Source organism: Nycticebus coucang, chromosome 1 (assembly GCF_027406575.1).
Source record: "Nycticebus coucang isolate mNycCou1 chromosome 1, mNycCou1.pri, whole genome shotgun sequence".
Taxonomy (NCBI): Eukaryota; Metazoa; Chordata; class Mammalia; order Primates; family Lorisidae; genus Nycticebus; species Nycticebus coucang.
In genome coordinates, this window is record NC_069780.1 from 170,507,603 (window position 1) to 170,521,042 (window position 13,440).

The 13,440-nt window shown below is 40.0% G+C and overlaps 1 protein-coding gene across 5 annotated transcripts in view; it reads left to right on the top strand.

Annotated features, from left to right (window-relative positions):
• Positions 1 to 13,219, top strand: part of DROSHA (drosha ribonuclease III) — a 147,480-nt gene extending 134,261 nt beyond the window's left edge. For 4 of the 5 annotated variants that reach the window (XM_053592711.1, XM_053592728.1, XM_053592738.1 and 1 more), the window contains 6 exons: positions 3,858 to 3,999; positions 5,392 to 5,474; positions 5,565 to 5,668; positions 7,924 to 8,016; positions 8,854 to 8,900; positions 12,821 to 13,219. In XM_053592711.1, the coding sequence (XP_053448686.1) occupies positions 3,858 to 3,999; positions 5,392 to 5,474; positions 5,565 to 5,668; positions 7,924 to 8,016; positions 8,854 to 8,900; positions 12,821 to 12,951 (600 nt within the window). In that variant the 3' untranslated portion in view covers positions 12,952 to 13,219. Of the gene's footprint in view, positions 1 to 1,763; positions 3,578 to 3,857; positions 4,000 to 5,391; positions 5,475 to 5,564; positions 5,669 to 7,923; positions 8,017 to 8,853; positions 8,901 to 12,820 lie in introns of those variants that run through there. The other variant, XM_053592745.1, reaches the window with a different exon arrangement.
• Positions 13,220 to 13,440: the final 221 nt, after the last annotated feature.

The following is a 13,440-nucleotide window of genomic DNA, read 5'->3' on the forward strand; positions in this document are numbered from 1 at the left end:
TTACTACTATATTTGACAAAGAGCACTGTTTGCAAAATAGTCTAATAACTGTCTTGTGCTCAGAATTGAGTACTTAATGTGTGTTTTTTAGATCTCTACCAAGAAATAAAAATAGGTGTTTCCTGTTTGTAAAATAATAATTTATAGCATCAACATCTGCAGGCTCTCCAACTTTATGTCTAGCCCCATCTAAGTTCTTCCACCAAAATGATTTTTTCAAAATAAAAAACTTATCTTGGCTAGATATAGTGGCTCATGCCTGTAATCTCAGCCCTTTGGGCGGCCAGGCCAGGTGGCAGAATTGTTTGAGATTAGAAGTTTGAGCTAGCCTGAGCGACATAGTGAGACCCTCTGCCCCTTACACAAAATAGAAAAATAAGCCAGGCATGGTAGTGTGTGCCTGGAGTCCCAGCCATTCGGGAGGCTGAGGCAGGACTTGGAGGTTGTGCTAAACTATGATGAGCCCTCCAGCCTAGGCAAGAGAGTGAGACCCTGTCTCAAAAATCCCTCTCTCCTGCCCCCATGTAACACCGTTTGGGGTTCCTCGTCACCTGTAGGAAAGTCTGGAGTTCACCTGCCAGCCTCGCCTGCACTGGCTTCTTCTGCTTGGCTTTGACTCTCCTCCGGGCCCACCCCACAGTTACCTTGCTGTGCCGTGGCCCCTGGCTCTCCTAAGGATCTTTTCGCACCTTTCTCCTTCTGGCTGACTAAATCTTTTCACTTCTGATTCCATGTTCATCGGAATCCACCTACGTGGATTTTTTTCACAAGGCATGTGTCCAAGTTATACCTCCAGAAATTTTGATTCCTTGGTTCTTGGAAGAAGCCTGGACACCAGCATCTGCTGTAAGACTCAGACTGGATGAGCCCCCTGAAACGTATTTCTTTACTCAGGAGCCAGCTCTTTAGGAGGCTTCCTGAGCACCTGTGTGTTCCTGTGGTCTCTGCTAACACTGCAGCCTCCAAAGCGCATTGCAGCGGCCAGTCTGGACGTGGCTTCCCGGCAGGGTGTCGGTTCCCAAGGACAGCAGCAGGACATTGATGCTCGGGGGATCTTTAGCCGTGGGTGCGAGGCCTGGTGCATAATTGCGTCTACAACTGGTCTGTGGCGCTGACTCCGCAAGGTTTCCTTCCTTGCTCACCCCCCTGGATCTTGTTCTTTGGCAAGTAACCTGATTCATTATGAAATAGAGTTCAGCAAAGGACAAGGATGAAAGTTGTCATTTAAAGAACTGCCATTCAGACTTTCTCGTCTAGGTAAAGAGCAAGGTCTTATCTCTTTTCAACTCATCTTCTAAATTTAAACTGACTGTGAAAATATGGATGATTTATAGCTTCCTTCTTCCCTACTGACTTTTGGTTCAGGCTCTAGGATTTTGGCAAGAACTTACAGATTTCACTTTCTCCTGCCCCCCCTCCCCCACCCCCGCTGTTTTAAGACCTGTCAGGGCTGGTCTTAAATAGAACTGGAAGCGTTTCTGTTCCCTTCCTCCCTGCTTTCCTGCGTCCCTGTCAGCGGGCGTTACCGTATCGCATTGAATGAGGGGCCCTGACAAGGGAGGTGCAGCTGCGGCTGGTGACCAGTGATGTAGCTTAATTTGTATGTGGACGCATGTGCATTGGGCCTGTTGGTTCTGAGGCTTGAATGTTACATCTACACAGCCTTAAGAATTTTCTACCCACACCAAAAGCATATATTTGTAGAGGACCCAACTTGCTCAGCATGGCCATATTCTCAAAATTACCCTGTGATTTGCCCACAGCCTCTGCTTTAACAACTGCATACCCCCATTCCCCATTTGAAATCCAAACCAAAAAAGGTATGTTCATTCCAGTTCACTTACTTGTGGTTGAGGGTTGGGGAGGGTTGGTTGTGCAGGCATATGGGAAATTTGGATTGGTGGAAATATATAAGATTTTCAAAGCTCATCTAACTATACACTTAAAATGGGTACATTTTATCAAATATAAATTACACTCCTTATTTGTTTGGTCTTCTATTAAAAGCTAGGCTTTTAATATTTCGAGCCACTCCATTGGTATTGGTTTTAAAGAAACACAATGTGGAAGAAAGGATGCAGTTAAGGGGGGAACAGGGAGGAAGGAAGCAGACAGGCAAAGAATAATAGTCAAAAGCTCAGCAGCAAGCGCGGCTTAGGAAGATCAAGTTGTGTTTCTGCTTCATGAATCATTGTCAGACAAATTAAGAACATATTGTTTCTTATTTATCTGTTGTCAGGGATTCAATATCAGACATTGAGAATAAATCTTGATTTTCATAAGCTCTGTTGACACGGTGGAGCCACAGAGCATAAAACTTGCATCTAATAAAAACCAAGTGCGGCGATAGCAGCGCAGCTCGCCGCTGCTTCCTGCTCTTCTTCCTTGGTTTCAGGAATGTTTCTTAGCAGGAAGTTTTTTAAGGGACCAAGAATTTGTTATATCTGTTATGAGAAAAGTTGTAGTTTGGGAGACATCATTCCCCCAGATCTTAGAGATTAGGGCTAATTATGTTCAGTTTTCTTTTGGTGAGTTCCCATCTTTGCATCCACCCATCTCCCCAGCCTCCCTCCCCAGCTCTCCCCTGGTGATTGGTTAATGAGTGCTAAATGCCTAAACTATGCTTGTTTTATGGACACCTCTGCGATGGATTGGTTGCATAATTTTCATGCAGTATCTAATAGGACAACTTAGATAGTTCTTGGAGGACGCTTAGCTGTCTGAAATGTCTAGTAGAAATTTTTGTTTTGAATTTCTGAAGTGGAAATATGAAAATTATATTTTAATTTGATTAAAGGTAAAGGATATCAGTATGAAAAACTAAGACTCAGGATATATAGCACAGATCTTTGTAATAATAATAATAAAAATTAAAATGTAAATAAATAATCCAAATCTTTTCCTGTAATACCTGCTGTACATCACTTCCCTAAATATTACAGTATCAAAGTTAGCACAATGCCATTAAACTTGAAGTTTAAATTTGAAAAAAACTCCTTTAAAACTAATGTATAGAAGGCAAGCCAAGTTTGCCTGCTTGGGGGTTGGGAAGGGTTGGTTGTAGAAGGGTACAGGGAATTTGGAATGATGGAAATATGTAAGGTTTTCAAAACTCATCTTACTGTACACTTACAATGGGTACATTTTATTGAATACAAATTATACTATAATAAAATGGATTTTTGAAACTTTTAATGCTTTCTAGGTCTGGGCACGGTGGCTCATGCCTATAATCCTAGTACTCTGGGATGCCTTTAATCCTAGCATTCAGGGAGGTCAAGGTGGGTGGATCACCTGAGCTCATGAGTTCAAGACCAGCCTGAGCTAGAGCAAGACCTCATCTCTACAAATAGCTGAGCATTGTGGTGGGCACCTGTAGTCCCAGCTACTTGGGAGGCTGAGTCAAGAGAATTGCTTGAGCCCAAGAGTTTGAGGTTACTGTGAGCTATGATGCCACAGCACTCTACCCAGGGGGGCAAAGTGAGACTCTGTCTCAAAAACAAAACAAAACAAACAAAAAAACCTTTTAATGCTTCCTCATTTAGTAGCATTAAACTTAAAGAAGTTATGACCTTTAATCGATAGAAACCCCTAAGAAACCCCCTAAGAAACCCCCTACTGCTAATAAAGAAGTAAATGAGCTATTTAAATGACATGTGGGTAAAATCCAGGTAAGATCCAGAGTTACTGAGAAACACTGGCTGTGTGTAGAGTATGTCAGTGTCACCTGAGGGTAACCAGAGTGCCTGGCCCATCAGTTACCTTAGTCCCTGTCATGAGATGCTCTCAGTTGTGTTGAGTCCAACACGGAAGCGAGAAAGATGGTTTCTAAATGTACCCTGATTCCTTTTGGCCAGCTGTTACGAAGCTCTTTGGTGAACAACAGGACTCAGGCCAAAGTGGCAGAGGAGCTGGGCATGCAGGAGTACGCCATAACCAACGACAAGACCAAGCGGCCCGTGGCCCTCCGCACCAAGACCCTGGCAGACCTTTTGGAGTGTGAGTCCTACCCAGTAAAACTTTTCTTTCTATCTGCAGGTTTGAAGTTTAAATCCAATCGACCAGTATTTATCCTCCTGCTTCTTGTTGTTATTATAATATTTTCTGACTACAGAAACCTTTTCTCTATTTTAATTATTATTTTCGTTTTTCACCAAAGCTCGTCCAAAGGAGAATAATTTGGGATTTTGACATGTGAATAATGAATTTCATGTTCAATTCATGTTCAGTAGCCCAGTCCCCACTCCTCCAACCCAGCCCTAAACCGTTATGTCCCTTTGTGTGAAAGAATAACAAATAGGAAGACCGGTAGTTTCAATCACAGCTTTTTTGCCACCCGTCAGCCTTCATACAGGGGCACAGAAGAAAGAAGGACAACTTATTCACAAAATACTAAAACTATTATCCATTGTTTTGAATGAGCACAAAGCTCTGTGGACAAATGTCATCTTTTGCAGTTTCTGATATGGTCTGATAGCATTGTAAATAATCCTATTATAGCTAACTAAAGGATTATACACATAATTGTATTGTTTTTGATATTACTTCAAAATAAGTGGGCCATTCACTAGGCCTTAGAACTTTGTTTTAGTATTATGGTATTTTTGACAATTGGAATTATATTCAGATATCAAAGTCTACCATGCAAAACCAGCTCATTTACAAAGTGCAAGGCAATCTGACTTAAAAGAACTTCTTTTTCAACTAAAGAAAAGTAATTTAAAGATGAAAATTACAGAAAAATTAAGTTGAGAGAGCGGTCTCACTGGCATTTCTTTTTTAGCTCAATCATAATTATTTTTTATTCCTTCTTTTAAAAATGCACCATTTATTTACTGGGTCAAGGTAGTTTTTAATGAAATCATCTTAGGGGGTCACCGTTTATTAATGAAACATTGGATAGATTGTTAGGTTGTCCTTAAGCCCAGTATTAAGATGTTCTCTATTTGGGCTGATTGAATCTATAAATTGTCCTGCTTCTGTTTATGAAATTTAACATAGTACCCTTATAAAATGGTTGATCTCCTCAAGATTGGTGTCGAGGAGTACAAGACCCAAGGATGTGGTTATTCTGGCATCGTATCTAACCTTTGCGTTGTGTTTTGATTTTTTCAATGCTGATGTGGTTGTGTTCCCAGATCAACTGTTCATTTAGCCCTTAGCGAGTCTTCGTACTCCGTGATTTCCATCTTACACATCTATGTTGCTGCTTCTCATCTTAATAATAGACAGTGGAGTCTTATTTGAAGAAAGATGAAATGGTAATGCTAAAAATTAAAGAGGACCTAGAGGCTGAAAACCTTATTAAAATGTTGCTTAAAAGTCTGAGTTTCTTACTTTTTCTGCTAAATGGCAACGGCGTGTGGTTTATTGAAAATGTCCTTTTTCCAGCGTTTATTGCAGCTCTCTACATTGATAAGGACCTGGAGTACGTTCATACTTTCATGAATGTCTGCTTCTTCCCGCGATTAAAAGTAAGCTCACGTGAAGTTTAAATTTGTGGTATGCTTTATGTTTGGTAATTCCAGAACACACTACTAAGTACTATTTGGGGGCTTCCCCAGGAGTTCATTCTGAATCAGGACTGGAATGACCCCAAATCCCAGCTTCAGCAGTGTTGCTTGACACTCAGGACAGAAGGGAAAGAGCCGGATATTCCTCTGTACAAGTAAGTACTTGCTGCCCGCAGGCCATTGCATCCAGCGTCCCTAGTGTTGGTTTTCCACGTACCCTGAGGAAAAATTAATCATTGTGGGGTAATCATGACAAGAACCCAGGATGTAGACTTCTGTCAGTGTGAGTCTGGGCCACCAATAAGTGGTTCCCACTTGACTGCCTGTGCCTTCTCCCACGTCTGAAGTTCTCTGTGAGCTACTTACTGCCTATAGGAAGACAGACTGAGGTGATGAGAGCAAGATAAGGAAATTGGGATTAGAGAGCTTTTATATACATAGCTAATATCTGTATTTGTTTTCTTGTTGTAACCTCTGCTGGGCTGTGCGTCCAGATTCGAAGGTGGCATCTGCTGATTTTGACCATACTTGGGGTTGCCTCTCTGTCCTTCCCTGGGCCCCTGCTGGCCTCTGTCTCTGTTGCCTGACAGTGGTGCTTCCCCCGCAGGGCCATTGTGAGAAGCAGGGCAGTTGCTCAATATTTGGAAGTTTTATTCTCAGAATATGCACCCCAAACTGCCATATACTTCTCTTTTTTTATTTCGAATTAATATGGGGGTGCAAATTTTTAGGTTACATTGTTCTCACTTCCAAGGCAAAGTTCAAGTTGTAAACGAGCCCCTCACCCAGTGGGTGCCGTGTACTTGTGAATATCTTTTTCCTTTGATTGTTAGCCGATGTCATTCAAAAGGAATGTAGGGGAGTATTGGGTCACTACACCACTAAACGCCCGTTTTCATGAAAACAGGCGTTTTTGGCTCTGAAGTAGAGGAATTATTCTGAGACACTCATATGTTGATTCAGATGGTAGTTTCAAGGAGGAATTACAAAATGAAAGGATTATTGAAATAGGCTGGTTGCATGTCAAAGTACTGTGATTTCAAAGACGCTGAAAGATCTGGCTTGGACCCTGTGCAACCCCACGTCTGTGCACACATCGGGCTGCAGAAATAGGTGTTTGTGGGTCTGCCTTCCATGCGCAGTCAAAGCCTCCCTTCGGACTTCCTCAAACTCCACAGTTCTCAAGGAAAAACACCAGAGTGGCAGCTGGAAATTTTAAATATTTTTTCATGTTTTTGTGTAATAGTCACAACACTTTATAGACTTTTTTGCTAAAAGAAAAACTAAGACCGAGGGAAAGTTGAGTCACCCCACAGCAAGCTGCTATAAATTGTGCCAAGATGCTGTCATTGCTGAACAATATTTCTTTGATTTATTGGGAAAAATTCCCCAAATGTTTAGAAATAGCACTTTAATATGTGCCTAATAAGCATAATGAATATCCAGACAGCGTTATATGAAAGGCTCGAAGTATTTCCTCATCAAAGTGATAATTAAAGTTCAATAAATAAAATAGGATGACAAACTTTTCATAGCGCAGGCGTGATTACTATAATGAGGACTACCTTAACGGAGCCAGTGTGCGCTTTCAGCCCGGGGAGAACAGAAACGCAAAGGAAATTACCATGTTCCCTTCTCATCAATCCCCCAAATGAAAGTACACCATGAGTTTGTTCTTTTTTATCAAGATGATAGGGTTGTTTTACATAGTTTTTTTTTTTTTTCAAGATTACTGTGTTCGTTCTATTATCTTTGTGGGCTACTTTTAATTTCCCTTTTCCATGAAGTTATCAGTTTTACTGCATTTGAAATCTGCAGCGTGTCATTAAAATCCGGGGCACCTGGAGCTTTGTTTTCTGGTGATTGTGTTGTGTACTTGGCTTCCCAGCACACCTTTGAAATTATCTCAGATGTTTCAGGAATTAAATACACTTTTTGATCTTTTAGATACGCTGCCAGACAGTAGAGAGAACCCATAAAGGCGTTCAGGTGTGGCTTGAGGTGTATTACCAAATATTCAGCATTTGGGGCTGTGATTAGCCCTGGAAAACAAGACCAAAGCTGCTAACTTTTCACAATGAAAGTTGTGAATTTTATGATACTTGGAATATGCACACTTAGAAATTATTTAAAAATATTTTATTCTTCACTGTTAGCCTTTAGAGGCTATTTATTACTTTGGAGAAAAAAATATAAAAATGCAGTGCCAAAGTTTAAAAATTTTCTATTTCAAAAGCTCTGTCAGGTTAGCCAATTAAAACCTTACCCCTGTATTATTCTGCCATTTTTTGTGTTTCTTATTTTACCTTTCTCTATCTAGGCAGGAAGTACATGACTTTTCTCATAGTTACGTAGTAGCCATGACAAATAACACTGTATCATAATTAAAGTTTTTTCCTTTGCCCTTCAGGACTCTGCAGACAGTAGGACCATCCCATGCTAGAACCTACACTGTGGCTGTTTATTTCAAAGGAGAAAGAATAGGCTGTGGGAAAGGACCAAGGTAGGAGAAGAAAATGCTTTTAGTTTGTTCAAATGAACATTTCTTGTGTCTGAGAAATCCCCCGTTGGTATTTCCCAACTCTGTAGTCTGTCTTTTTTAACTTAGAGTGTAGAGTGTTCAGGGGTGATAGCAAAGTGAATCCCAATGACTAATCACCGTGCCAAGCTCCAATTGGAGAAAGGGCCTTGGCTGGTGGGAATGCCACCGTGCACAGGGCTTTGGCCTCCTTGAGAAACCACATTACTTAGCCCACAGGTAAGGTTCTCTCAGTTATAGTTACCCAACAGAATGCTCATGGATGTAAGCTGGAAATGGAAGAGGTGTCCTGTCAGGCAACATAGCCATTAGACATTTGATTTCTTATTGGTATTCACTTGAGCTTTGTGGAAATGCTAACATCTTTAGGTAAAAAGAATTATGTATATTATCACCTTTCTTTGAACTTTCCAGTCTCTATCTTAAATGAGAAATGATTTGAAGCCTGTCTCTCTCTATATTTTTATTCTTTTCCTCTTTAAACTTTATACCGAGGGTATTCAAACTTAAGTAAGAAATACTTTAGAGCTGACATAAATGGAAGGCATTTTATTGCAGTGTGAAGAGTGGAATGAATAAGTTAAACCAGCTTTGTGCAAACAAATCACCTTTCTGCGTGCTCTTGTATATGTCCCTATCTGTGCAGTGCCGCGTGTGACACAGGAGTAAGCAGATGTAATTTTATGCACCAAACGTGGAAATCAGCTGAATAATTTGTAGCCACATCTAGTGTTTTTGAAAGAAAAAAACTCAAAAAAATCTTCAAGTTAAAGTATGCCTTACCTTTATTTTGTTTAATAGCATTCAGCAAGCAGAAATGGGAGCAGCAATGGATGCACTAGAAAAATGTAAGCCTATCTGTTTTTCTATAATTGTATGTTCATAATGTAATGAGTGTTTTATAGGAAGAAAATGAGGAAGGAAAAAAATGGTAAGTACTGATAAAAATGTGATCTTGTTTTCTTCATAATAATTCTCCACGGAGAGTATAGTAGAATGTGAGATACGGATAAAATGAGCTTATAATTTAAAAATGAAAGTATTCCCGAGTGCCTTTTAATTTCGTTCCCCTTTTTTGCGTAGGGCCCTGCTCTCAGCCCTGCTGTGTCTCTTTCCGTATATTTCTCCATACTTGTAAAAACTTGTAACATAGATCTATACATGTGAAGTTTTTTTTCTTTTCAGTTTTTTCCCTTGTTTTATTAAATGAGATCTTATTTACATACTTCTCTGCATCTTTCTGCTTTTGCTCGGTAATAGGTCATAGGCAGCCCCGCAGACCCTAGAAGATAGCTCTAATTCATCCTTTCTTAATGGCTGCATAATAGTTCCTGCTATGGGTGTACCATATTTTAGTCAGCTTTTTTATTAGTGGGCACTTTATTTCTGCTTTTTGCTTTTTTTTTGTTTGTTTTTTAATCATTGTTAACAATAAATGTCTGTATATCAGTGTTTTTATTACAGTTTAGTGGAATAGATTCCCAAGAGTGGGATGCATGGGTTGAAGAAACTTCAATTACATAATTGAACTTGTAGGAAACTGCATAGTCTTTTGTAAATTGAAGGCTTAAGAGCAAGGGAATTTTCTTCTGAGGTCCATTGTTCTGCACAGCAGAAGCTGTGGGCACAAAATGACTATGCAATTCTATTATGTTCTGAGTGCCCCGTGAACGGGGCTGGGGGTGGGGGGGAGGCAAAGTGCGGGAAGCTAAAAGTGAAGAGGCCCAGATTTCAGGAAAGACGAGAAGGCCACGAGCCAAGTAGAAATCAGCAGACAATAGCTTCCTATTGGGGGAAGGGGGTTAGTCAGTGGGGGCAGAAGCTGGTGCCGCCGGGCTCCAGTAGCCATGAAGTCTTTGCTGAGAGTTTTCAGTTGACTGTTGGGAACTTTTTCATCCATTGTCTGTACATAGATGCAATGTCACATATTGAGATTCCAGTTTTCTAGTTATAAATTATTAAAGGTTATCGTTGGAGATTTTGTTTTCAAATATAGAACAATATTGAGAGATCGCCTATTCTGACACAGGCCTCCATATATGTGCTGGTGGGAGTTAATTGTTTAAACTTCTGGAAAGCAATTTGGCATTATGTGTCAGGTCCTTAAAGAAGTTCACTTATTTTGATCCAGAGATTTCCTATCTGGTAATCAAATCTAAGGAAATAATTGGAGTTATGGACTAATGTTCATATACTATGATAATCAGGATAACTTGATTTATAACAACAACAGAAAAAATCAAACTTGAGTGTTTAACAGTACAGAAATGTTTAATAAATTGTAGTATATCCCAGGGATTGGCAGACATTTTCTGTAAAGGGCTAGATGGTAAATTTCTCAGGGTTCCCGGCATACAGTCTCTAACAATTATTCAGTTCTGCCACACAAAGTATGCAGACTATGGGTGCGTCTGTGTGTTATTAAAACTTTATTTACAAAAACAGCTAGAGAGCTGTATTTGCCCTGTGGGTAGTAGTTTACCGACCCTATAGCTATATTTAAATATTATACATATATTTCATAGCTATCAAAATAATGGTGTTGAAAACTAATGATATGGGAAAATCCTTAGACTAGAATAAATGAAAAAAGTATAGCCATAAATACATACTTTCCCTGTATGAGAATGGTTAGGGGAATGATTTTAAATGTTCGTGTCTAGGTATATGTGTGCCTACTTGTGTATTTATATAATATAACTTTACTTCATAGAAGAAAATCTATGAAGATATATGCTAAAAGTTTGCCAGTGGTTAGAGCTGAATTGTAGGGTTTTTCAAATTGTAAATTCAGTTTTACAGTAGAATTTACTTAGGAATAGAGTTCATTTTTTAGAAACTTGCTTTACAAGATAATGTACAGATAACTTATTGGGATTTATTTATTTTTTAAAATGTACTTGTATTTGAACCTGTGATTTACACACTTGTATAAGGAATCAACTTAATATCATTTAGGGAATTGATTTTATTACTGTTTCGTTTCTGAACTACAAACGCCATGATCCTCTTTCGCTTATCAACACTCATGACTCTCAGACCTACCAGGTCTTTGCTGATTGACTGCCTGTCTTTCAGATGGCGTTTCCTACCATCCCTGTCCTTGTCCCTTCGCCACCCCAACTCAGGGTGAGGTTGGTGCACTATAAAAGGGTGGGGAAAGAACTTACGCATATGTTGTACAGAAGCTCTCCCCTCATCCATGGGGAGCAACTGTGCTTTCTTCCCGGGGGACACGTGAACTGCGTGTAGCAGCAAATCCCGGGTATGCGGTGCTTTCCCCTGTATACCCTTACCTATAATAAAGCTTAAGTTCTAAATTAGGCACAGTAGGAGAGGAATAGCAGTTCATAATTTACTTTTCTGCCCTCTCTCACTCAAAATGTCTTATTATACTGTGCTCACGTATTTGCAGACAGTGGTTGAGATCAGTAAGTGAAACCACAGAGGGGGAAGCCCTGATCCGAGGGCAGCTGTGCACAGGGTCACACTTCACCCTTAAACCAACTTGCTTACCCAAAAGACCATGTTCTCTCACATCTTGGATTCTTTTCATATGTTTGAAGCATGAAGAAGTAACACCTGTTCTCTTGAGCAGCCCCCCATCTGGTTAGGTTCCTAACACAGTCACTTTCCTCCGTGTTGGCAGTTAATGTGCGTAGTTCTTACTCATGTTCATGGCCCTTCATGGTGCTTGTTCAGTATGTATTCAGTGTATGAAATGGACTTTTCTCACCTGTATTTGACTTTTTCCTTCATTATTACACCAAAGTTACACCACAAATGACAACTGCATGGTAAAAATTTCTAAGTTTCGGGCGGCGCCTGTGGCTCAGTCGGTAAGGCGCCGGCCCCATATACCGAGGGTGGCGGGTTCAAACCCGGCCCCGGCTGAACTGCAACCAAAAAATAGCCGGGCGTTGTGGCGGGCGCCTGTAGTCCCAGCTACTCGGGAGGCTGAGGCAAGAGAATCGCTTAGGCCCAGGAGTTGGAGGTTGCTGTGAGCTGTATGATGCCACGGCACTCTACCCGAGGGCCATAAAGTGAGACTATGTCTCTACAAAAAAAAAAAAAAAAAAAAAAAAATTTCTAAGTTTCATCAAGATTTTCATTGTGTCAACACCATTGCACAGGGTCAAATATCTAACTAAATACAGCTCTGAATGATATGTTTCCTGTAACCAAATAAAAGTTCCCTACTTGAGTTACTTTTGCAGATGCAGTTTGGACCTCTCACAGTAAACTTTAAGAGTAGAATTAATTATCAGACATAATGACTCTTTTTGCCCATGGATCTGTTTTTGCACTTTTCTTTTAATTCTTAATAAATAATGGTGTCATATCATTATTCGTTTGGAGTTTTTGATTTTAGCTTTTCAAAAATATATGACTTCACTTTACTACATCCTTTAATTTCTCCCTGCAAATCACTTGTTGCTAGGAGAATGGCGCTACATTGCATCTGGTTGGAAACATCCCAAAGCATACATCTTACGTTTTAACATTTCTGTATGTTTTGGTGCCTTTTAGACTCAAGTTCACTCCAGATATTGAACTCTAGACTCAGGGGTGCCAATCCATACTTCCAATATGTTTGTGAGTGATGAAAGAATAGGGAAAAAACAGTTTTTTTCATCTTGCCTTACAAAATACAACTGTGCACGTTTCGTCTGAGTATATGTGCTTGTAGCGTATGTGTTTAGTCTGCGTCATTGTTTGCACTAGTGGCTATCCTCTATTAAGCATAAAGTATGTTTCCTTGTGTCAGATAACTTTCCCCAGATGGCCCATCAGAAGCGGTTCATTGAACGGAAGTACAGACAAGAGTTAAAAGAAATGAGGTGGGAAAGAGAGCATCAAGAGAGAGAGCCAGATGAGCCTGAAGACATAAAGAAATGAAGCAGGGCGCAGACGTGGCAGTATGGAAGTGGAGACTGTTACCCCTTGAGATTTAGCCCAGTTTTCCTACAAACAATGAATGAAATGTACACCCTGAAATAAAATACAAAGTCAAATCACTATTGTTGTTGTACTGATCTGTTCTTAGGGGGGTGGTCTTTATTACAGAGCATTTGATTTCTGCTTAATGGAAAACCGCACGCTGGTGGATGCACGTTGTTCCCTTTTATTTTGCTCTTTAAACAATAAAATTCAAGAAGCATATTCTGTGTGGAATAGATCCTTTTCTCTTTTTCTGTCTTAGGTTATGACCTTGGAATTTCAACTGACAAATGACAAATACACTTAACCAGATATTTTGACTACACTCTAGTAACATCTATACTTTTTGAAATCTCTGGATTATTAACTAGATTTTTTTAGCTTTTATCTGGATGTTTATCAAGTTCTCAGCTGTAAATATTGAACTTAGCCCTCTCTAAGCTGTGA